This window comes from Protopterus annectens, chromosome 9.part0 (genome assembly GCF_019279795.1).
Source record: "Protopterus annectens isolate FY-2018-M chromosome 9.part0, PAN1.0, whole genome shotgun sequence".
Classification (NCBI taxonomy): Eukaryota; Metazoa; Chordata; order Ceratodontiformes; family Protopteridae; genus Protopterus; species Protopterus annectens.
Window position 1 is genome coordinate 124265596 of NC_056743.1, and position 23698 is coordinate 124289293.

The window sequence follows — 23698 nt, forward strand, 5'->3', positions numbered from 1 at the left end:
CAACACTGACACCTCAGTAATGAAAAATGTAACAGCAGAGCCATTCTTACCATGTGAAGCTTCATGGATCAGTACACAGTGAGCGTTAAAGGAAACATATTGAGTGCCAATAACAAAGCAATTAAACTATGTATCAGCTGCACAGTCTTTCTTCAGGGGCAATATCATCCTCAACTTCCTAATTAAATGTACTACCTTTGAGGTGACAGTATATCAGCAAATGTTATGCATAGATATGGGAAGGCCAGAACTGAAGAGGACTTTTATTTATTTATTTATTTATTTATTTTTGCTTAACTTAGGCTTTGATAGGTTAGTAACAGGAAACCAAGCTTTGACTGTATGGCATCAATATATAGCTGTAATTGCATGGGCCTTTGTAAGCATATAAATTGAAGCCAGTTAATATTGCCTGGAGACAAAGGGTAATCCAACAAGTACTTTATTATGATTCGGTCATAAAAATGCAGATACTTTCAAATATAAATTTGAAAAGCAAATAAAAACAAATGTAGCAGTTCACATATTTCACCCTGTATGATGACTTTCTTGAATTTATTTAGTCTTAGGTCAAGGACAGATGGTCACATGATTTCTTCTTGTTCTGCAGTGGAGGTCATGTCACTTAAAACGTCACATGCACAATAGTGGTTTTGTTCTGGGACGTCTACAAATGAAGAGGTTGAAGAAAAGCTACACATGTGGATGTTTAAAACAACAGCCATTGTCAAGTGTGAAACAGAACAGCAAATGGGTCAGCTTACACAGGTCAAACATATCTCTATGAAATATTTATTTTCTTTTTTTCACCCCAAAAACTCAAATTGTTTTAGAGTCATTCTTTAGTGGCATATTTACAATTTTTTTACTATAGTGCATTCCTTCCTGAATTAAGTGCAAAGTGATGCCTTCATTCCCATAAACTGTCCAGGGAAAATCTTGCAGTGAGTAAATAGGTCATGATGCATTCTTTCTCCATCCACGTGCATTTTTGCCGAACTTGTATACTAATCTTCGGTCCACCCTATCCAGAATTCCAGTTTTATAGTAGTGCCTGAAATAATAATTTTACAAATTTATAAAAAAACTTTACAGGTGATTACTTTATAGTTTTTAGATTATCATGTTTATCAGTTAACAACTTTCCATGAAGTAACTTAAGAATTTCTTGTGCCACCTTTAAACACTGGCTTCCTGTGTCTAAAAGACAGAAACATTTGTTACTAGTTGGGAACCTATTCTCACAGAAAGAAAAGACCAAAACAATTGCCATTGTTAACTGTTGTGCACAAACACTTTGCATGTACGTTCTGTTTAATTCTTTATATGCACATGTCAAACTATGGCCCCCTCTTTCTTATTCTTTCTATTTACTTCCTATTTTAACTATCTGCCTATCTGTATTGCTTAACCATATGACTATTTATGTATGGCTGCCTGTCTCTATCAGTTGCTTAACTGTGTGAATGACCAGATCCAAAACAGACACAGTTCTGCCATGATCATAGCCATATGCAAAACAGGTGAAAAATGCACAGTTAAGTAAAACTGAAAGAATAAGCACTGCTACAAAGAGGATATATATATAATAAGAAATTGCAATGCACTGATGCATAAAAACCTTTCTTTGTACATCATCAGAAACAAAACAGCATAAGCAACATACTCTACGGGAGAGGAAGAGTACAGAAAACAAAAATAAACAGTTTTAGGAAGTAAAATCATGAAACCTTTAACATGGTTCAGTTGTATCAAGGGATATGAAGCTGAATAAATAAATGTGTGCCACTGCACCTTGTACAGCTGGGTTTGTATTCAGATTACAGCACTGTGCATCACATCACTGGGTCTAAGTAGGAAGTTTTGGAATCCTTCTTGTAAAAGAAAGGAAGTTACGTGCAGAGAAAATCATAAATGCAGTAAAATCTAGTACCCATTATTAAAACTTGGGAAACTGTGGAATTCTAACTTTTTGCCAAACACAGCACACAAGTGAGAATGAAAATATACTACCTGATGTAAGGAGTTTAAAGACAGTTCTTCTATGCCTAAATGTAACCCTAACCTAAACTCTAACTGTATCAATAACTGCAAATGTATTCATTACCTTAAAGCTAAGCTAATATGCCAGTTTAAGTCTGCACTGTAGCCATAACAATATTAGATTAATCAATTAAACCAGTCACCTTAGGTTTAGAGGAATCCTAGATATAAAATAAAGACTTAATCCTAACGGTAATCACAGTTTTAAATATAATTCTAGCACCTATTCTGTCTCTCTTTGGTACTGTCCAGTGATAATCTGAATTCTAATTTAACACTTTTATACCTGCCTACTTCTAACTGTATCCTTGTTGTTCTAACTTGAATTCAACTCCAACAGTAACATAAACAATCTAGATTTACACCTAAACCACTTCTGAAGATAAACAAAACTATATAATCCCCAAATATGAACCTAAATCTTAATGGGGGGGGGACCTGTGCTGACCTAGATTTGAATGTACATCTGACTCTATCCTATTAATATTCATGTCAACATCTGTCTAAGAGATAACTAAAATAACCTGTTTCACTTAAAGTGGTTATTTACTAGTTGTTCCACTTAGAAAGAAAGGAAGAAAGAAGGAAAATATTTGTTTTTGTATAGATGGTTTTCCCTACAAGTATAAGATAAATGTAACATGCTGGATCCGTGGGTTGCAGATGACTTTTATATTTGTGCAAGAAGGATATGTTTGTATGTCACACACATGCTCATATACAGACATATATACAAAAAAGTACATTTTCAAAATGTGTGGCCCAATGGGTTGCATATGATTTTCATTTGTACTCTTTGCAAGTTATGTCATGAATCACTACATCTCCCCTATAGTACAAATAAATAAAACTAACGCACAGTCCTTGGTTTCCCCTAGACTACTTTTAATTAACCTACTTACTTGTGGAATGGGGATTGTATTATTGTTACTTGTAGTATTATTATTCCTCTTTTTGCTTTATACTTTCCTGATCTCCCAGTGTCCCCATTCATGGCTGGGTCTAGCAGCTACTCCTTCTACCCCTGGACTTTCTGTAATTCAGGTCGGGATCAACATGGATCTTCTGCCAGCACGTTCATTTAATGTTCTGCTTTAATTCCTCCCCAAATGTCTATTTCATATGAGGACTGCTCCCTTCTATCAACCACACCTCCCTTTAGGGAGCAAACAGATGAATGCCCCCTCTATGATGGACAAGTTCTTCCCTCCCTATCATCACCTTAGAAACCCGATCTGTTAATATATCCTGGGTTGTCTGGGCCTTAGTTAGGGCTTTAGCCTTCTATGCCATGGCACTGACTTCATTATCCTATTACAGTAATAATAATAATATTGTATTTGTCGGAAAATGAGCAAGTATAAAATAGGTAATCTTCATTCCTGCTTTCCTTATTGATTATAAAAATTCAAAAGCCAGAGAAAATGAAACGCCATTCATTTTATTGGTAGAGTAGGCTTGCCACTTTTTACAATAATGTTGCCATGTCATCTGCTGTTGTTTTAAAGTTATTCTTATTCTTAAATCTTCGTCAGCTTGCTTATATACTGTAAAATCAGATTTTTTTTCATATTTCTTGTATATTACCTTCCTCTCTTCTGTGTATATATGTGTGTATATACACACACACACACACACACACACACACACACACACACACACACGCGCACACACACACACACACACACACACACACACATATATATATATATATATATATATATATATATATATATATATATATATGGGTCTACTTTGATTTATCATAAGACCACTTACCCAAATTCAATTTCACTGAGATGACTTCAATGAATTGTTAAAAAAATGAAACCACAAAGCACAGAAGTTCTTTCACCGGGAAATGAACCACTTGGCCACCAGGCTAAACTGTGCCCTCTTCCCCACTGTAGTGTGATCTCGGAGTTTGTATATTTAGTTGGGGGGATGCAGCCCCCCCATGGGGGTGTTGGAGGCTTTGCTCCCCCCACTTGAGTGGATTTAATATGTGTCTGTTTCATTATTTTACCCTGGTGACCAAGTGGTTAGTTTCCCAGTGAAAGCACTTTGGTGCTTCGTGGTTTCGTTTTTTTAACATTTAGTTGAAGTGATCTCAGCAAATATATAGATATATATATATATATATATATATATATATATATATATATATTCTTATATGGGTGTAATAGGTATAAGCAAATGGTCTTCTCTCAGTTTTACTGCCTACTCACAGCTATGTGTGTGAGATCATGGTACAGTAGGGTGGGTCTGAGATTTCACCTTTTCCATACCGTACCTATGCACATATATGTGTGTGTGCATGTGGGATTTGTATATATGGATTCACTTCAGAATCTCGAAATTTCGAAACATTGAATGTCATATGATCGAGATCATATGATCAATGTTTCGGAATATCGAAATTCTGAAACAAATCCAAAATAAAAAAAAAACAACTATTTAAATGTTTCTGCAGGGGGGAAAGCCCCCCTGCACCCCCACACCCCACAATTTAAATATACCAAGTCTGAGATCACATTGTGGCAAGGAAAAGGGAAATCTCCTGTTCTGTGCTGTTTGCAGATCTCCATTCAGAATTTTGACATTCTAAAACTTCGATCTATGGTCTCGACCATATGAATTTCGAGGTTTTAGGATTTCGAGATTCTGAAGTGAACCCGTATATATGTACATATGTATATATCTATATATACAACACAATAACGAACCATGAAAGCATAAACTTTATTACATAAACCTGGTAAGCACTTTCATTCCAAAATTAACTTCTTCAGTCCAAGTCAAAGACTTCAAAAACCTTATTTAAAAGATTACATCAGAAACAGCTGACCAAAGTGAATCAATGAATTAATCCTTTCCTTTTTAAGACTACCTTGTAATTCTACCTTTCATTTAATCCAGGAAAATTACATGCATTTAATCTTACCTGCCAACAGTATTCATTCCAATTTAAGTCATCCTCAGCATCAAACCTACTAGCATAATTTGATACTTGATCGACCACATAAAATTTAAAACCAACTTTTTCAACTTCTGAACTGTGTTTATTAATAACATGCTCGGCTAGGCTGTTATTTATTTCTTTAATATCTACAGCCCTAAGATGTTCATATGTTCTTCTATTAAATTATCTGCTGGTTCTCCCTATATAAAAAGCCAAACACAGTCCACATAACACTATATATACAACAAATTTAGATTTGCAGTTCTAACCATGACTTAGCTTAATATTATAATTTCTAGCAACCACTTTGGTTTCTTTACCTTCCAGAATAAATGGACAGAACCTACATCCCTCACATTTCTTCATACCTTTAACAGCTTCTGTTACTTTTCCTTCAACATTTCTGTAAAAATATTCTTTCATATTTTTTCCCCTTCTAGTCACAAACACTGGTGTCTCCCCAATAATATTACGTAACTCATTAAAATTTGAAAAAAACTTCCAGTTTTTCTTAATAATTTGCCTTATACTATTAGCATCTATCTAATTTTGTAAAACACAGGCTAACGTAAAATTTTTATCTGTTACATTTTTTCCGCCTGTTCACTTGTAGATAGGTTACTTTCAATTACTTTGTGGAACACAATTCAGAAGTTAAAAAAGTCGGTTTTAAATTTTCTGTGGTTGATCAAGTATCGAATTATGCTAGTAGGTTTTATGCTGAAGATGACTTAAATTGGAAAGAATACTGTTGGCAGGTAAGATTAAATGCATATAAATTCCCTGGATGAAATGAAAGGGAGAATTACAAGGTAGTCTTAAAAAGGAAAGGGTTAATTCATTGATTCACTTTGGTCAGCTGTTTCTGATGTAATCTTTTAAATAAGTTTTTTTAAGTCTTTGACCTGGTCTGAAGAAGTTCCTTTCAGAATGAAAGTGCTTACCAGGTTTATGTAATAAAGTTTATACTTTCGTGGTTCGTTATTGCATTGTTTTTGTTTTTGTGCAACCACTGTTTTTATTTGTGAGTTTTTTATATATATATATATATATATATATATATATATATATATATATATATGTGTGTGTGTGTGTGTGTACAGAAGTCTAACAATTCATCAACATCAATCGAGCAAAGGGCAATTGATCGAGCAGTATTTATTGATTGACAGCCAATTGAAAAATTAAAAAAACACAAAAAGAAAAACTCAACCTTCTTTTTTGCAAAGACATAGTGCCCCCATGCACCCTGCTAATTTTATATACCAGCTTTGAGATTGCACTACAGTGGGGGAAGGGCAAATTTCCCAGCCCCCACTGTATCAGAGTCTTGCACATAATAACTACTGACATTTTCGATCAGCTGATTTTCGATCAGGTGTGCCAGCAGTTTTCCAGATTAGACAACTTGTTGGCAACTCGTGTGTGTATATATATATATATATATATATATATATATATATATATATATATATATATATGTTTATGGATCTAGGACGTTTGCTTGAGTGAGCAAATGTCCAAATCCATACTAACCGAACACACTTTAACGAAAGCGCTTTTATCGAAAATGTGCTTTCGTTAAAACGTGTTACAAAAAAAAAAAAAAAAACACTGCATTTACATTTTAGCAGGGGGGATTCACCCCCCTGCACACCCCCCACTTTAATATTCTCCCTCCGAGACCACACTACAGAGGAGAAAGGGAAATTTACCTTACCAGCACCGTAGTACAGCCTCGGCAACAGGCATACTTACGCGAAAGTGCTTCTTCGGTGAAAAGCACTTTTGCTTAAGTATGCCTGGCCATTTGGGTTTCAGTCATTTGCTCACTTGAGCAAACGTCCTAGCTCTATATATATATATATATATATATATATATATATATATATATATATATATTTGTGTGTGTGTGTGTGTGTATATATATATATATATATATATATATATATATATATATATATATATATATATATATATATATATATATACACACACACACACGCATAAGTAAATAAATAGAGCAAGAGAGAGAGACAGACATCTGTACTAATAAAAGTCATGCACACTTGCACCCAACTGTTTCATAGATAATTGAGAGGTTAGTAGTGTTTATGCTCTCAATACCTTGTTACTATCTTTTATTTCAAAGTTATTTATTCATATTTAATCAATATATAACAACTAACTACAATTTGTGCTTATTTACAAAACTATAAAATATTTATATACATTAAATGCCATTCATTTTCTATACATGCAAAACAGCCTTTATGTCCATGGTACTCTAATGGCTCATGTCATTTTAAAGTGATTCATGTTTAATTTCTGTTTTTAAAAGCTGTCATATTTGCAGCCGTCTAACACTTGCGATGCTTTGTCAGCCAACAGGATACCTACCTCAAGGCCCTGCTGAGTTTTTCATACGTCATCTTTTCGTTCTTCTTCCTTTTGCCCCACATTCTCGCTAGAGCTTCAGATTTTACTACACGGAACATTCCTTGTTCTCTGTCCTCCCATTCAAGAATTCCTGCATTTTCTAAAGGGGACAACAGGAGATCTCTTACAAATTCCCACAAGTGTGGACTTTGTAGACCTTCAAAGAAAAATGGAGAAAAGACAAGCTAAAAGTTATACTAATTTGTGCAGAGAAGAAAAAAAGATTTATTTTCCTATACTATAGGCCGGATTCATTAACACCTTCACTAAGTGTACACTAAGATTACACAATTTGTATTTAACAATATCCCTGCCACATTGTTTGTGCTTTCTAGTCAATGAGAAAGATTACACTAAGTATACATGTAATTTACTCTTTGTGGTAACTTTTATGAATTTCCCTATTTAAAGCTGCAAGAAAATCAGTAGGAAAACTAAAATTAGGAGGAAGAAGGTATAAGTTATGCTTGTGTTTTCTGCTCACTCAGAATGGTGTTCACTTAGTGTACACTTAGTGTAGATTTTACTGAATCCCAGGGTATATTTATATTTGATCGTGACATCAGAACCGTACTAGTGCATTTCTGTGCTGTTCTAATAAAAGACAACGGAAAGGTCTGCATTTCAGTCAGCTGTCAGAAGTTCTTTACAAACATGACATGTTTTATTATACTTTTCAAATTTAGTAAAATCAGTCGCAATTTCAAGTGACAATGAAGCTGACCTTCTATTTCAGAGAGCAGGTTAGACAGAATTATCAATGAGTTCAAGACTTTAATTTACTAATCCTTTAAATTGCTGTTTTCTTAATTGTTAATCTAAATATGAATTTGGTAGGCTCTTCTTGAAACTCGCAGGTCAGCAGCATATCTGTCCTCATCCGTTTCCCTTTTTTGCCCTCAGACATGTTATTATCTTAAAACCATTTGAAAAGTACTTGCTGTTTTTCAATGTAGGGCATTCTAAAACTGTACCTATTATAAGTGGTCACTCCCCTGTGCTCTATACATAAGAAAACAATTCTTACTCATCAATATCAGAAATATTCAAAGTAAACAATGGTCTAGATTCAATACATTTTCTTACTCAAACACTCCCCTTGGGTATATTGTGGTTTGATTTCAAATGCACCTAACCTCACCTTACCTTCAGGTTTTGGAATGATACAATGCCCTCTATAGCTTAACCAACTGGACATTTCCCCGCACTTATGGGTGTGGAGGATCCACAATTACTCATTCTTCTGTGCATTAATGCCCCATCTGAAGTCATGAGACTGGATCTGGGCCGTTTTCTTCAAACTATGATGATATGACAGAAGGGAAGGAAGAAAGAAAGAAAGAAAGAAAGAAAGAAAGAAAGAAAGAAAGAAAGAAAGAAAGAAAGAAAGAAAGAAACAGAAAGTGGAAAAAATAAAAGCAATAGACTAAACGCCACTTTACTGAAATACGTTGAATCATACTGGGAAAACAGCCCTAGACATTCTATGGGCCTTGCCTTCATTTATTTATTTTTATTTTTGTTTGATTACTGGTTAGGTGGGCTGGTCTACTGACCCTTTTTAGTCACAACCCAGGTAGAAGAATACAATGAAACTTTGATCAACAATAGTAAACTTTGTAAAGCATATCAAACAAAACTCATGCTCTGAATACAAGTTTACATTATATGAGTGGAACAATTAAAGTACATTTCAGGTAAAATATTTACAAGAAAAACATTAATTTACATGGGAATACTTCTTGCTACAAGCTACAAAACTAGACAGCGTCTCTAAAGCACATACACTTAGATTAAAATTTCAAGTGTTGATGAAGATTTTTGTTTGAATATTTGAAATTTATTGTTATTTTTATGTCTATAGGTAACTGATTCCAAATAGCTGTGTCTACTCTAGAGAGGGCTTTTTCTTCTATGGCTAGTTTGAATCCAGGTCTGACCAAACTGAATGTATTATCCTTGCTTTTGCTAAAGATGTAGGTAAGATGTGGAATTTTGTAAATTAGAGAATTCAGGAGAAAAAGTGGCTTTCTATCCATCAAACTTTAATTTTCTAAGGTTACACAGCTTTAGAGAAAATCATGATAGTTTGTTTGGCAAATGAACCAAGTTTTCTTCTTTAGGCATTGTTCTACAACCCAACTAATTAGTTTGCATTCACCAAACTTTCAGTTTAGAATCTGACCTTTTGAAAAAAATGTCAGTTCAGTATTAGCAAATTAAAAAAAAATCAGATGACTGACTTCTGATATTGTCATATTTAGAAATCATTCAGGAACAGGTGCTAGTCTAATATTTCTATTATAAGAAGTACAGCATATTTTACTTCCATATCTCTTTTGTCATTTGACACCAGAAACTATTGGAGAATTATTTCAAACTCAGCAGTGGACCCAATGTCAATATATCCTCACCTTGCTCCTTCATGAGTTCTAACTATACTGTCTTCATTTTTTTTTGCTATTAACTTTAATGAGAAATTCACTGATTGCTTTTTCCAGTCTCCTTCACCAGTCTATATCATCTGTCCTGTGTTTTGTGAAGCTAGTTACCTCTTCCTTGCTCTATAGATCTTTTCTATTGAAAAAAATAATCTATATTGAGTTAAAATGAGCAACATGTATGTGGCCATCCAAATGAGTGTCCCATAAAGCAAGTCAAAAAAGATGAAAGAAATGGAGGAAAAAAACATTGATGTTTCTAAGACACTGCAGTTCTGAAGCACAGTTCCCTTTCTTGAACCATTTACTCAGTGACACCAAAGTGTTGATGACTGACTGAGCTGTGCTTTACAGCAGAATTTAGACATCTACATGGGAACGGCGGCAAGAGTAGGCTGCAGGGTTCCTGGGTGAACAGACACCTTAGGATATGGTTGTGTAAAAGAGTCAGTATGTAAACATAAATCAATAACCGGATGTCAATGAAGAGCAATTAAAGCTTCTTTGGCATCACCAAAAGAGCAGGAGGGATGATTAGTCTAAAACTGACAAAACTACTGCTAGCTAAGTAATCATCTTTAAATACTCTTTGTTGACTTTGTTGCCTTAGAAGAAGCATAGTGGCATTGCATGACATGAATACAACACAACTAGGTGTGAGTTGTATACTAATAAACATATGACAGGCATGATCTAAGGCATGAGGTAGTGTTTGCTACTGCCTTTATAGAATAAAAGGAAAAATGCATAAGAAATGATCAGTGTTTAATTCCATCAGTATGTGATAGCAGTCAAAATTGCACACATGCTATAAACCTGTTTTAAAAATAGTTATGAACAACTATAATACTGAAGCATGCTGTCATGAAATGAGATACTACCAGCCCAGCTATCTGAAATTTTGTAAATAATTATATGCCATTTGTGAATATCAACCTGATTCATATGCTTGTATTACAAATGTATTAGAACTGTTTATGTGTCTATCAAACTGCTGGTACAGAAGTGTGTGTTGAGAAGGGTTGTAAAGTACTGAACTTTAAAAATGTATCCATCCAAAGCATTTGACAGAATAAACAAAAAATTCTTGATCTCTGTTTTACAAAGATTTAAATTCCCAGCACAGTTTATCCACATTCTTAACACTCTTTATAAAAATGCATATACTACGTTACAAATAAACAAGAATACCTCAAAGAGGATAGAGATTAATAATGGGATTAGGCAGGGTTGCCCCTTATCGCCACTTTTATTCAACCTCTATATAAAACCTCTGCTCCTACTAATTAAGCAGAGAACATTCCATTATATTCCAAGGTTATTCAATACCGAAATACCCCTATCTGCGTACGCGGATGACTTGAATATTTACTATTCCCTTCCCAACTCTGATATTAACAAAATTAATAATACCTTACAAACTTTTTCCAAATTCTCAAATTATAAAGTAAATTTAGATAAGACAACGATCTTCCCAATTAACATTTACTCACAACTACCTAGTGAAAGATCCCTGCCTAATATAAAAGTTAACGACCACCTACAATACCTAGGTATATCCTTTAAGACAGATGGAAATATGCAACAACATGAGGGGATATTGAGGTGTTGGAACTTGATACAAAAGGACCTAGAAAGATGGATTCAATTAAAACTGCCGGTTTTCTCGAGAGTAGCCATTATCAAAATGAATATTCTACCGAGACTGCTGTACGTCCTGAATGCTACCAACACTCTGATACATAATAAAAGCTTTAATAATATACACACATCTCTCTCGAAATTTATATGGCACCCAAGACCCATCAGAATAACCTATCAAAAATTAGTTTACCCTAAGGATAAAGGTGGTCTAGGTCTTCCAGATTTTAGACTAATGTACGAAATAATTAGAAGCAGTAGAATAATTAACATCGCCACTTTTAGAGAAGAATTAATGGCCTGGAGTCCATCTTGGGTCAAGCTTTATCACAATTATATCAAATCGCTTTCCATTAATCCCATGGCACTTCCTTTTTTAGATATCATAGCCAAAAGAAAGTATAAAATTCAAAATGACCTATGGTCCCAAATCAAATGTACGCAAAACCTGTTTAAATCCTTAAACCTACATTTACCTTTTCTTCTTTTCCAACCTTTACACCTTAATCCTAACATTAAACTAAACGAGAATATGATTAATTTGAATCCATACCCCCTGATCAAAAATAAAACCGTCCTTGACTTCTTTTCACTAAAGATGGATGATACGTCTTCCATCAGAAACAGACTTAAGCTTCCGCTCAAATACTCCATCATGATTAGGCAATTAAAAGATATTTGTAGTAGATTTTGGGCGGGTATCGACATTCATGAATACCAATTAGAATTATGTAAGGTATTATGGAATCTTCTAACTCGTAAAAAGAAAATGGTTTCTCACGCTTATAAACTAATCTCTGCAATCAGATGCTCGAAAGATGCTATCCATTCTGATTTTTGGTTAAAACAAGACCCCTCGATTTCGTCTGAGTCCATTGCCCAAGCCATTCGAAAATTTTCCAAAGCTATACCCCTGCTAAAGTTCAGATATACCCAACTTATGTTAATAAATAGCATACTATACCCCAGCTTTACTAAACAAGATGTACAATGAAATCCCTCCCTTTTGCCAATTCTGCCCTACGATGGAGGCAGATATCATGCACATCTTTTGGAGTTGCAAGTGCGCTTACAGGCTTTGGTGTGCCCTCAGAGTCAAACTAGAAATAATGGGCTATGAAAAATCTACGCTCTCTTGGCAATTTGCCCTTCTCCATATACCCCCGGAAGGGAAGGACGTTAAGAATATACACTTTCTTATAACTTCTTTTATGCTGATAAAATACTATATCACCTTAAATTGGAGGGATAGATCGACTCTTTCTTGGGAAGGTCTCCAAAAGATTGCTGGGAAGCATATTTCTGCCCACAAATATCTGTGGTATTCCATGAGGCTAAATCCTACACAGAGGGACACTTGGAGAATGGTGTATGAGTTTATACTAACATAAATACTCTGCATTTAAACCTTCTTGTTAGGGACCTCGCATAGATGGGTTTTGTATATAGTTAGTTCTTGTAGAGTGACTTCTATTTACATATTTTATAATGTATTATAGTTTTGTATGATTTGTTTTGTTATAACTAAAAGTCAATAAAAAGAAATTAAAAAAAAAAAAAAAAAAAAAAAATGTATCCACAGAGTACCCTACTGAAACAGAATAGAAATGTACATACACTATTGTAACTGTTTATATGTATATATTTTAAAAGGGGAAGCTGGAATACAGAAGGTTAACTTAGGTTCATAGGTTCATAGGTTCATACTAGGCTATCTGCCCTGAGGCAATTATAAGCCTAGCCCGATTCTGTATGGCTTACGCCACCCCTTGATTTGAGTATACTGTGCCCTTTATAAGGTTTAGTTTACTGTGCCTCTGTCTAATAGTGACACGGGAGTAATCCCTGGGACAAACTTACGATCCCCCATACACCTATCGAGATTCTTCTTGAAGAGATTCAGTGAGGTGCTCTGCCTCACATGAACTGGAATTCTATTCCAGAGCGAAGGGAGCCTCTGGGTTATGAACCTGTCCCTCCAGCACGTTCTATTTATTTCTGTGCTGAGGTTCAAGTCCCTCAAGTGTGTGGCTCTAAGGGATTTAGATTTACTGAGGTGGAGCATGTCCATTAATTCTGGATTTGACATAGCTTTGTATGTCAGGCATAGATCGCCTCGAAGTAGGCGGTATGCAACTGAGTAGAGCTGGAGTTTTTTTAACCGAGCAGCATATGGCATCTGTTTGAGACCCTTGATCCTCTTGGTGAGATACTTTTGGGGTCTTTCTAATTGCTGCAGGTGTCGGGTAAGGTACATCCCAAAAGGGGCATTGTATTCTATGATGGGCCTGATGAGGGATGAATAAAGGGGCATGATTACCTCTCTTGATCTAGATGTGAAACCCTTCGTGATGAGGTGGGCTATGTAGAAGGTCTTTCTAACCACTTTGGCAATGTAGTTTTCAAAGGAGAGATTGCTATCAACTTGGGTCCCCAGGTCCCTAATAACTTTCTCTGTACTTAATGGGTTTCCGCCTATGTGGTAATTTGTGGGCACATTGTTTTTGCCAAAGGGTATGACTATACATTTTTTGGCATTTAGCTTTAAACCATGGCCCTGGAACCAGTTATCTGTCTCTGTGAGACCTTTTTGAAGGATGTTTGTGTCAGCTGGAGAGTTGATTATGGCGCCCAGTTTGCGTCTGTGAACTTGGTGAGCCATAGTCCTCCCACGTTTGCCTGTACCTCGGAAAAGTATATACTGAACAAGAGTGGTCCCAGGACAGAACCGTGTGGGACGCCACTTGTGACCGGTTTCGAGTCTGACATGGCTCCAGCAACTCTCACTCTGTGGGTTCTGTCTTTGAGCCAGTTTGCGACCCATCTTGTGACATAGGGGTGTATATTTAAGCTGGATAGCTTATCTATGATGCCCGAGTGGGGTATTGTGTCAAATGCCTTTGCAAGGTCCAGATAGGCTGTGTGGACTACCTTCCCTTCATCTATGGCTTTGGTGACTGTTTCGAAGAAGTCAACTAGGTTCAAAAGGCAGGATCTGCCCTTGACAAAGCCGAACTGGGTAGGATCTAGTGTCTGTAGGTCCCCAATGTCTTTGTTTATGAGCTCCATGATGATCCTCTCCATAGCCTTGCAGACTAAGCTAGTCAGGCTTATGGGGCGATAGTTTCCAGGGTCCGTAGAGGCTCCACCTTTGTGGAGTGGGACCACTGTTGCTGTGGGCACATATCCTGTAGTGAGGCTGAGATTGTATAGCTGTTTTATTTGAGGGATTAGTTCCTCTTGGAGTTCATGTAGGATGCAACCTGGGACGCCATCTGGTCCCATGGAAGCAGTGTTTTTTGCTTTGGAGAAGGCAGCCTTCACCTGAGCATCAGAGATGTTTGGGAGGCATCCCTCTGCTGGGATAGATACTTGCTCTTTTGGGGGGGGGGTGGAGAAGTTTGCACTGAACCTGTCTGCCAGGATATTGGCGATGTCTGTGGGTTCAGTGTATTTTTTGTCATTTAGAATCAACTCAGAACAAGTCTGGGAGTTGCATCCCAGGTTTCTAACATAACTGAAAAAAGCCTTATGATTGTCTTTGGTGTCCTGTGCAATTTTTCTCTCGAAGCTGGCCTTGGAGGATTTTATGAGGGATCGTAATTTTTTCCTAGTACTGATCAGAGATGCCTTCCCTATTAGGGATTTTGCTCTATCATGTAGTAGCTTCCTCCTTCTGTTGTACAGTTTATTTATGGCAGGGGTCCACCAGACTGGACTCCTGCCTTTGGATGATTGGGTCTTGGTTTTGTTTGGGATAGCATGATCCATGCATTCCTGGAGATGTCCGTAGAATGCGTTTATATAGGATTCTGCAGTTTGGGCCATAGTTTCCACTGGCCCTGGGGCCTTGAAAGATTCCACTTTGGTTTTGAGAAGTGAGAAGTTCACTTTTAAGAAGTTTTTCACTGTGGTTTTCTGGGTTGGGGGTGGGGTCGGGATGTGGACATCCAGTGAAATTAATTTATGGTCTGATCTTACCAATGAGGGATATACTTCTGGTGTGGAGCATAGAGTCCCCATGTTGGTAATGATCAGGTCTAGTATGTTGTCCCCTCTTGTGGGAGTGGTGACTAGTTGTTCCATAGCATTTGAGTTTATAATTTCCAGGAACCTTTGGGCAAAGGTGCTGGGGCTTGAGTAGTGCTCCCAGTCAATGTTTGGGTAGTTGAAGTCACCCAATATAATGGTGTTTGGAGAGATCTTCATGTTCTCCAATGTTTTCAGGAAAGCCGAGTGGGATTCCTGACTTTGAGAGGGTGGTCTGTAGGATGCTATAAACTGAAAAGCAGTCTTGCCCACTGTTAGTTGCACATGGATGGTCTCCGATACTTCGTGCAATGCCACTAACCTGGAGGTGTGGATATCCTTGATAAATATGGAAACTCCCCCTCCTTTTGTGGTTCAATCCGGGTTTTGGGGCCGAAAAGCATGATATGAGGTATAGCCTGGTAGTGCTGGGGTGCTGTCTGGAGCCTTGAACCAGGTTTCTGTCACTGCACAGATATTGATGTTCTCCATACTGAGGAGAGCTTTGAGTGCGTGCATCTTGAGGTTAAGACGTCTGGCGTTTAGCAGCATTATCCTTAGTTTCTTGTTCCTTGTGCTGTCTATGGGGGTGGGTTTGACTTTTAAGCCTTGCCTAAAGAAGGCACTATGGGGGTGGCAAGAGCCTTTGCCAATATCCGAAAGCCCAGTGGTGACAGGTGCAAGCCGTCCCTAGTGAAGCAACGTGGCTTGTCGAGCATGTCATCCCAGGCTGACAGACACTGGATCCCCTTTGAATGACACCAAAATTTTAGCCAATTGTTAAAATCGATCATTTTGTCTTTGTACTGTGGCATCATTCTAGGTGAGGGTAAGATGCTGCTCAAGGTCAGGGTCATACCAGCCTGGGCTACATGATCAGAAAGCTCCTCTATGTCTCTTTTCATGTAGTCCAGGGAGGTACGTCTCAGGTCATTCACACCAGCATGTACAGTGACTGAGTCATATTTGTATTTGCTTTGGAGTGACCTGACTGATTGCGTTATGTGGTGGATCCTAGCACCCGACAGGCAGGTCACAGTGACCTTCTCTTTATTCAGCCTGGTGAGCGGGATGTCAGTGTGTCTGACAATAGAGTCACCTATTACAAGAGTATCAGGTGTGTTATTCAGCCTTAAGGGCTGTGGCTGCTTGGCACACTGACTTTGTGGGCTATGTGTTGTGAGTGTTTTGTTTTGAGGTAGCGTTTGCTTGGATGTCTGCTTTGGAGGTCTCTGTTGCTTAGGTAGATTTTTATTTAGAGCCTCCGAGTATGTTTTTGTGTATTTATGTGTTTGGTTCGCTGATGTGGTGGGACTATGTGATACTGGAATTGTGTTGTGTGAGGTTACCTTCTCCTCCTGACTGGTTACACCAGTTTTGTGATGAGAGAGCTCAGCCTCCAGTTTGTGCATCTCTCACATATATTTGAACCTGTTTGGAGGAGGAGAGGGTTGTCCGTGTACATGAGGCAGTTGTAACATTGCCTCAAAATTCCCAGATTCACCAGCTGGACTGGAGAGGAAACCATTGACTGACCTTTGGACATGCTAGAGTAATATAGGGAAACTGAATTTAAGATGGACCAATAGAGGACAGGGTAATCATAGAGAGTATAAGAGTAAGTAGTGCTTATGGTTTAATAGTGCTAACTTGTAGGATTACTTAATTGGACCAGTGAAGGGCCTTAGAAAGAGAATATGGTGTTTAAATTGAGAGATAGAGCAGTTCTAAGGGAAAAAGTGAAGAGCAGACTTTGTGGAGCCAGGAATAGTTTAAACCCAATTAGGCGGCGCTGCCCGCTGTTGCGCTATGCACAAAAATGCGCAAAACCGCGCAAAAGATGGTTTTAAGAGAGGAAAATGGAGTTTTGGAATTGACCCAAAATGGCCAATAAAACTACAGTTTAAAGTCAGTAACCACTCCCCCACAGGGGCAGGCAGGCTGCTCAATGTTTTTCACTGCCACTGATCAACAGAGAGACTTCCCTTTAGCCCAAGCAAAAAATGGCCTCACAGAAACTTACAAACTGTTCAAGAACAGCAAGCCTGTAACTGAACTTTTTTAAATCTCAGAAAAGTGGGAAAAAAGCAAGATGTTTTTTGTTTTTTTGTTTTTTTCAGAGATACCAAGTAGCGATGGTACGCAAGCTCAAACTAAGCCAAAACCAAAAAGTTGCCTGCCCTGGAAATCCAAATAAAGGGTAAAACCAAGATGTATAAAAATACTCCTTTATTCAAAGCGAGTGCAAAGCGAATACAGTTAGTATAGTCCCAAGCACAAAATAACGCCACAGTAATGCGTACGTTTTCAACTCAATACATACAAGTCTTCTTCAGAAAACTAAACACAGATCATTATTCATGTAATGCCTTATATATCACCACCACCAATTCAAAATAAGTTAATTAACCAATAAAATCCTCTCCAATATTAATTAACCTAATTGAACAGTGAGTTGTATTTGAAAATACATTCCTTAATAAACCAGCACAGTTCATATATTTGTTTAACTTATTTGTAGTAAATAACGAAGTAGAAAAATATTAAAATATTAAAATATGTAAATAGATACAGTAAAATATACTTTAAATGCCATTTGTACTTTAAATAAAACATATTTTAGTTCGTGCTGAAAAAAATATATTACATGTTATCCAATGGTGCCCTCTTGTGGCAAATTTACAAAATTTCAAAGCTTAGCAGCTCTAAGTTTCAACACTGAAGAAATAGAAAGCATGTCATTAAGTCCTGGAAATTTAGTGGAGTCCAAAATTATTTGCCACAATAATTCCTTATATTGTAATTTTGCCTCCCACATACCACCCCTAATTTCTTTGGGGACAATTTCCAGGACAAAAAAACTGAAAGTAGCTTGTGGGCATTTTAAAGAGTGCCTATATAATGCATTTTTATTGTTTTGTCTCGTTATTTCATATGTATGTTCATAAATACGATTTCTCAACTTCCTTTCAGTCTTTCCAACATAAAATGCACCGCAAACATTACAAGTAGCGATGTAATGCCCACAAGCTACTTTCAGTTTTTTTGTCCTGGAAATTGTCCCCAAAGAAATTAGGGGTGGTATGTGGGAGGCAAAATTACAATATAAGGAATTATTGTGGCAAATAATTTTGGACTCCACTAAATTTCCAGGACTTAATGACATGCTTTCTATTTCTTCAGTGTTGAAACTTGGAGCTGCTAAGCTTTGAAATTTTGTAAATTTTGTAAATTTACCACAAGAGGGCACCATTGGATAACATTTAATATATTTTTTTCAGCACAAACTAAAATATGTTTTATTTAAAGTACAAATGGCATTTAAAGTATATTTTACTGTATCTATTTACATATTTTAATATTTTTCTACTTCGTTATTTACTACAAATAAGTTAAACAAATATATGAACTGTGCTGGTTTATTAAGGAATGTATTTTCAAATACAACTCACTGTTCAATTAGGTTAATTAATATTGGAGAGGATTTTATTGGTTAATTAACTTATTTTGAATTGGTGGTGGTGATATATAAGGCATTACATGAATAATGATCTGTGTTTAGTTTTCTGAAGAAGACTTGTATGCATTGAGTCGAAAACGTACGCATTACTGTGGCGTTATTTTGTGCTTGGGACTATACTAACTGTATTCGCTTTGCACTCGCTTTGAATAAAGGAGTATTTTTATACATCTTGATTTTACCCTTTATTTGGATTTCCAGGGCAGGCAACTTTTTGGTTTTGGCTTCATTTGAGCTTGCTTACCATCGCTACTTGTTTTTTGTGTTTGTTTGATGGCAGGGAATCCAGAGGGCGAAACCGAACTTGAATCACCTCAACATCAAGGGATGGGCGAACTACGCAAGGTGATTGGCCAACTATCACAGCTTGTTGAATTATTGACACTGGCTTGTTCTTCCATCATTCAATTGGCTTCTAGCATAGGCAGAGGCAAAGTTGGTTGTTCCTCTGACACTTTTGCTGGCACTAAACAGACCAGGGGAAGTTCTTCACGTGATACCATCAATGACTCTGTAGATATGGATTTACCAAACATAGGAAGTAATTTCGACGATTTTCCACCTTTATTGCGCTCTAATTTTCAAACCGCTAGTGGCCATTCTACAAATGAACATGCTGGGGGCTCAACGGAACCTCGCACAGTAAATCAAGGTGACTTTTCTTCTGTTCCCTCTTCTCAACGCCTCAAAGTGTTTTTGGATAAAGATTTTATTGTAAATGGTTTGAACAGAGTTTCCAGACCAAAGGGGCAAGTAGTCAAAACTTATAGGGAAAACTGTGATGAACTGTATTATCTTTTAGAGAAATACAAGCATTTGGGATGTGACTGTTCGTTTCTCAGGACTTGTCTTGAGAAACAAATTGTACCAAAGGGGCTTCGTATTGTAAAGTTTCCCAATAATGTAGTTCATGGCTCAGAATTGTATTTTAATTTAACTAAAATCTTTGATAAGTGTGGTTTAGACGTGGTGGCAGCTATTATTAATGAAAACGAACGTATTAGGACTTCCCTTTTAGAGGAGATAGAAAGTATTAATAAGAATATTACCAGTGATTTAATTTTCACTATTGAAACTGAAAAGAAATTTTACTTTGACATTTTTTCTGATATTGAAACCAAGTGTATTAACAACATAAAAAGGAAAGAAAGTAAACTTGAGAGGGATTTAAAGGATTATAGGGAAAGCAATGCATATCCATTATCAAAACCTTTCCATTCTTCTGGACGTCTAGGTAATAGAGGTCAAGAGAAAAGTCATGTGCATGTTTTCAATGATATTGATGAAGACAGACACGATGATTTTGAAGGGCAAGACACCCACTCCCCACTTATACAAACACCCGCTTTAAGGAGGTCGGACAGGATTCGCAACCAGAATCCTGTCCGCTACCATCCCTACAACCGCCAGAACCAGAGATGAATGTTAATAAAGATTCATCTATAGTCCAACATGGACATACTTTTCATTGTAAGGGTTACAATATTTTTAATTACACTAATTTGGAACTGACTGTTACACATTTTGATTTGTTTTCAAAGGGGTTTAAATTCATCCCTTTACGCAAAGCCTGTTTACCTAAGGTTATTGTTGATATAAAAATGTTTTTAAGGAAAATGAATTTGGCACTAATTTTTCAAGGAAATATACAGGGTCCTTTAGATAGTAATCCTTTAAAGAAAAAAAGCACTTTTAATCCACCACTGCACCCACAGTTGAAAAATCTTGAATGTGTTATGGAAAGGGAAGTTAGAAACACCATAAGCCAACACAGGATTTTTTCCAACTTATCCTGGGATGAGAGGAAGGTGTTTAATGAATTGAGGAACAACAATAACATTAGGATTATGCACCCAGATAAAGGTGGTGGGACTGTTTTGATGGATTACATTATTTATGAGTCCAAAATGAAAGATTTGTTACAAGACAACAATAAATATTCTAGGGCCTCGATTAATGAAGTTAATATATCTAACTCTAAAATTAGTTTATTGCTGAATAATTTACTTTTGGAAGGTTCCATTGATCAGGAGAGTTTTAATTTTTTGCTCAACAAGCACCCCAGAGTTCCTTCACTATTTGGTATACCAAAGGTACATAAAGATCAGAGTGATCCACCCTTAAGAGTTATCGTTTCTTCCGAAGGTTCTGTCACTACATCTCTTGCAAAATACGTAGACGAAAAACTCAAACAACTTTCCAACCAGGGTGTTACTTCACTGAAGGACTCTTGCGATTTTCTTCGATGTGTTGAGCATAACTTGTATTCTCCAGAACTAGTGTTTGTTACGTTGGATGTGGTTGACCTATTTGGTTGCATTCCACACGATATAGGTCTCCGATGGTTGGAAGATAGTATGAGGGACAGTAGGCTTTTTTCTCAAGATGTTTTAACAACTGTTTACTGTTCATGGAAACCATACTTAACAACAACTTTATGTTCTTTCAGGGGGAATTTTTCAGACAAATTAGGGGAGTTGCCATGGGTGCCAAATGTGCACCGACCTATGCGAATATTATTTTATCTAGGTGGGAACAACTTTACATCCTTGAAAGCCCTTTTGCACAATATTGGTGCTTATATAAATGGTTCTTGGATGATATAGTTATCTTTTGAAAAGGAACCTTTGAAAATTTTATGGAATTTTTGGAGTACATTAAAAGTACCACCACATTTTTGGATTTTACTTACGATTATAATCCCAGTCCGCTTACATATTTGGATGTTACTCTTACTAAACTTAACACTGGTTTCTCATCAAAAATTTTTCATAAGGCAACCTTTTCTAATTCATATCTGCATTTTAGAAGTGCCCACCCATTTTTACAAAAGAAAAATTTAGTCAAAGGACAGTTAGTTCGTACAAGTAGAATGACATCCAGTGACAATGATTTTTTGGAGGAAAGTAATAATGTTTTGGACATTTTTAGGGAAAGAGGATATCCTGAAAGTCTATTACAACAGATGTTAAATGCAGTTGTTGAACGAAGATGTGACCGATTTTCCCCTATTTTAGGACAAGGTATGACTTATCGTACTCAGCCAGGTTCATCTGATAATGTTACCAATAACTTTAATGAAGCATTTGTCTTTGATTATTCTGGCGATTCAGGTGTTATTAGGGAGGTTGTTACAAGGGAATGGAATAAATTTATTGAATTCTCTGATTTAGAGATTCTCAAGAAGAAACAGCCACTAAAATTTATTTTTAGGAAAGACAACAACTTTAAACAACTATTTGAGTTTAACGGACCTAATAAATCAAATGGTTCATTAAAAAGGTTTGGAACCTTTAAATGAGGATTTTGTGCACAATGTCCTTATGTTGTTAACCAAACACACATTGTCATCCCTTCAAGGGACAAAAATTTTGTTAGTGACACCTTTTCTAATTGTAACACCCAGGGTGTTATTTACATCGCTACTTGTAATTTTTGCAGTGCATTTTATGTTGGAAAGACTGAAAGGCAGTTGAGAAATCGTATTTATGAACATACATATGAAATAACGAGACAAAACAATAAAAATGCATTATATAGGCACTCCTTAAAATGCCCACAAGCTACTTTCAGTTTTTTTGTCCTGGAAATTGTCCCCAAAGAAATTAGGGGTGGTATGTGGGAGGCAAAATTACAATATAAGGAATTATTGTGGCAAATAATTTTGGACTCCACTAAATTTCCAGGACTTAATGACATGCTTTCTATTTCTTCAGTGTTGAAACTTGGAGCTGCTAAGCTTTGAAATTTTGTAAATTTTGTAAATTTACCACAAGAGGGCACCATTGGATAACATTTAATATATTTTTTTCAGCACAAACTAAAATATGTTTTATTTAAAGTACAAATGGCATTTAAAGTATATTTTACTGTATCTATTTACATATTTTAATATTTTAATATTTTTCTACTTCGTTATTTACTACAAATAAGTTAAACAAATATATGAACTGTGCTGGTTTATTAAGGAATGTATTTTCAAATACAACTCACTGTTCAATTAGGTTAATTAATATTGGAGAGGATTTTATTGGTTAATTAACTTATTTTGAATTGGTGGTGGTGATATATAAGGCATTACATGAATAATGATCTGTGTTTAGTTTTCTGAAGAAGACTTGTATGTATTGAGTCGAAAACGTACACATTACTGTGGCGTTATTTTGTGCTTGGGACTATACTAACTGTATTCGCTTTGCACTCGCTTTGAATAAAGGAGTATTTTTATACATCTTGGTTTTACCCTTTATTTGGATTTCCAGGGCAGGCAACTTTTTGTTTTTTTCAGAGATAGCAGAGGTTCACAAGTATCAACAAGTTATAACAGTGCAGTAAATGACCCCACACAAGAGTGCTAGGCCAAAGACAGATAAAATGCAAGTTTTGAGAAAAAAACAATTTTAAAAATAAGTGCAAACAGGAAATTCAGTAAACAGCTCTAGGTTGTGCTCTAAATACAGCTACTAATGCAGAAATCAAGTTTAACAAGCCAGAAAATGTTCAAAATAGGTGGCTATGCAGAAAAACGTAGCAAATAAACAGAGGAAAAATACTTAAAATCTCAAAAGTGGCTCCTTTCTTCTCTCAGCGTTTTCTCCAATTGGTGGGTGCTTCACCAACAGC

The 23698-nt window shown here is 36.3% G+C and overlaps 1 protein-coding gene across 3 annotated transcripts in view; it reads right to left on the minus strand.

Moving 5' to 3' along the window:
• Positions 1-425: 425 nt before the first annotated feature.
• The window catches only part of ELF5 (E74 like ETS transcription factor 5), a 128468-nt gene continuing 105195 nt past the window's right edge, over positions 426-23698 (minus strand). For all 3 annotated transcript variants that reach the window (XM_044082636.1, XM_044082635.1, XM_044082634.1), the window contains 2 exons: positions 7406-7601; positions 426-1054 (listed from right to left, as the gene is read on the minus strand). In XM_044082636.1, coding sequence (XP_043938571.1) covers positions 958-1054; positions 7406-7601 — 293 coding nt within the window. In that variant the 3' untranslated portion in view covers positions 426-957. The remainder of the gene's footprint in view (positions 1055-7405; positions 7602-23698) is intronic.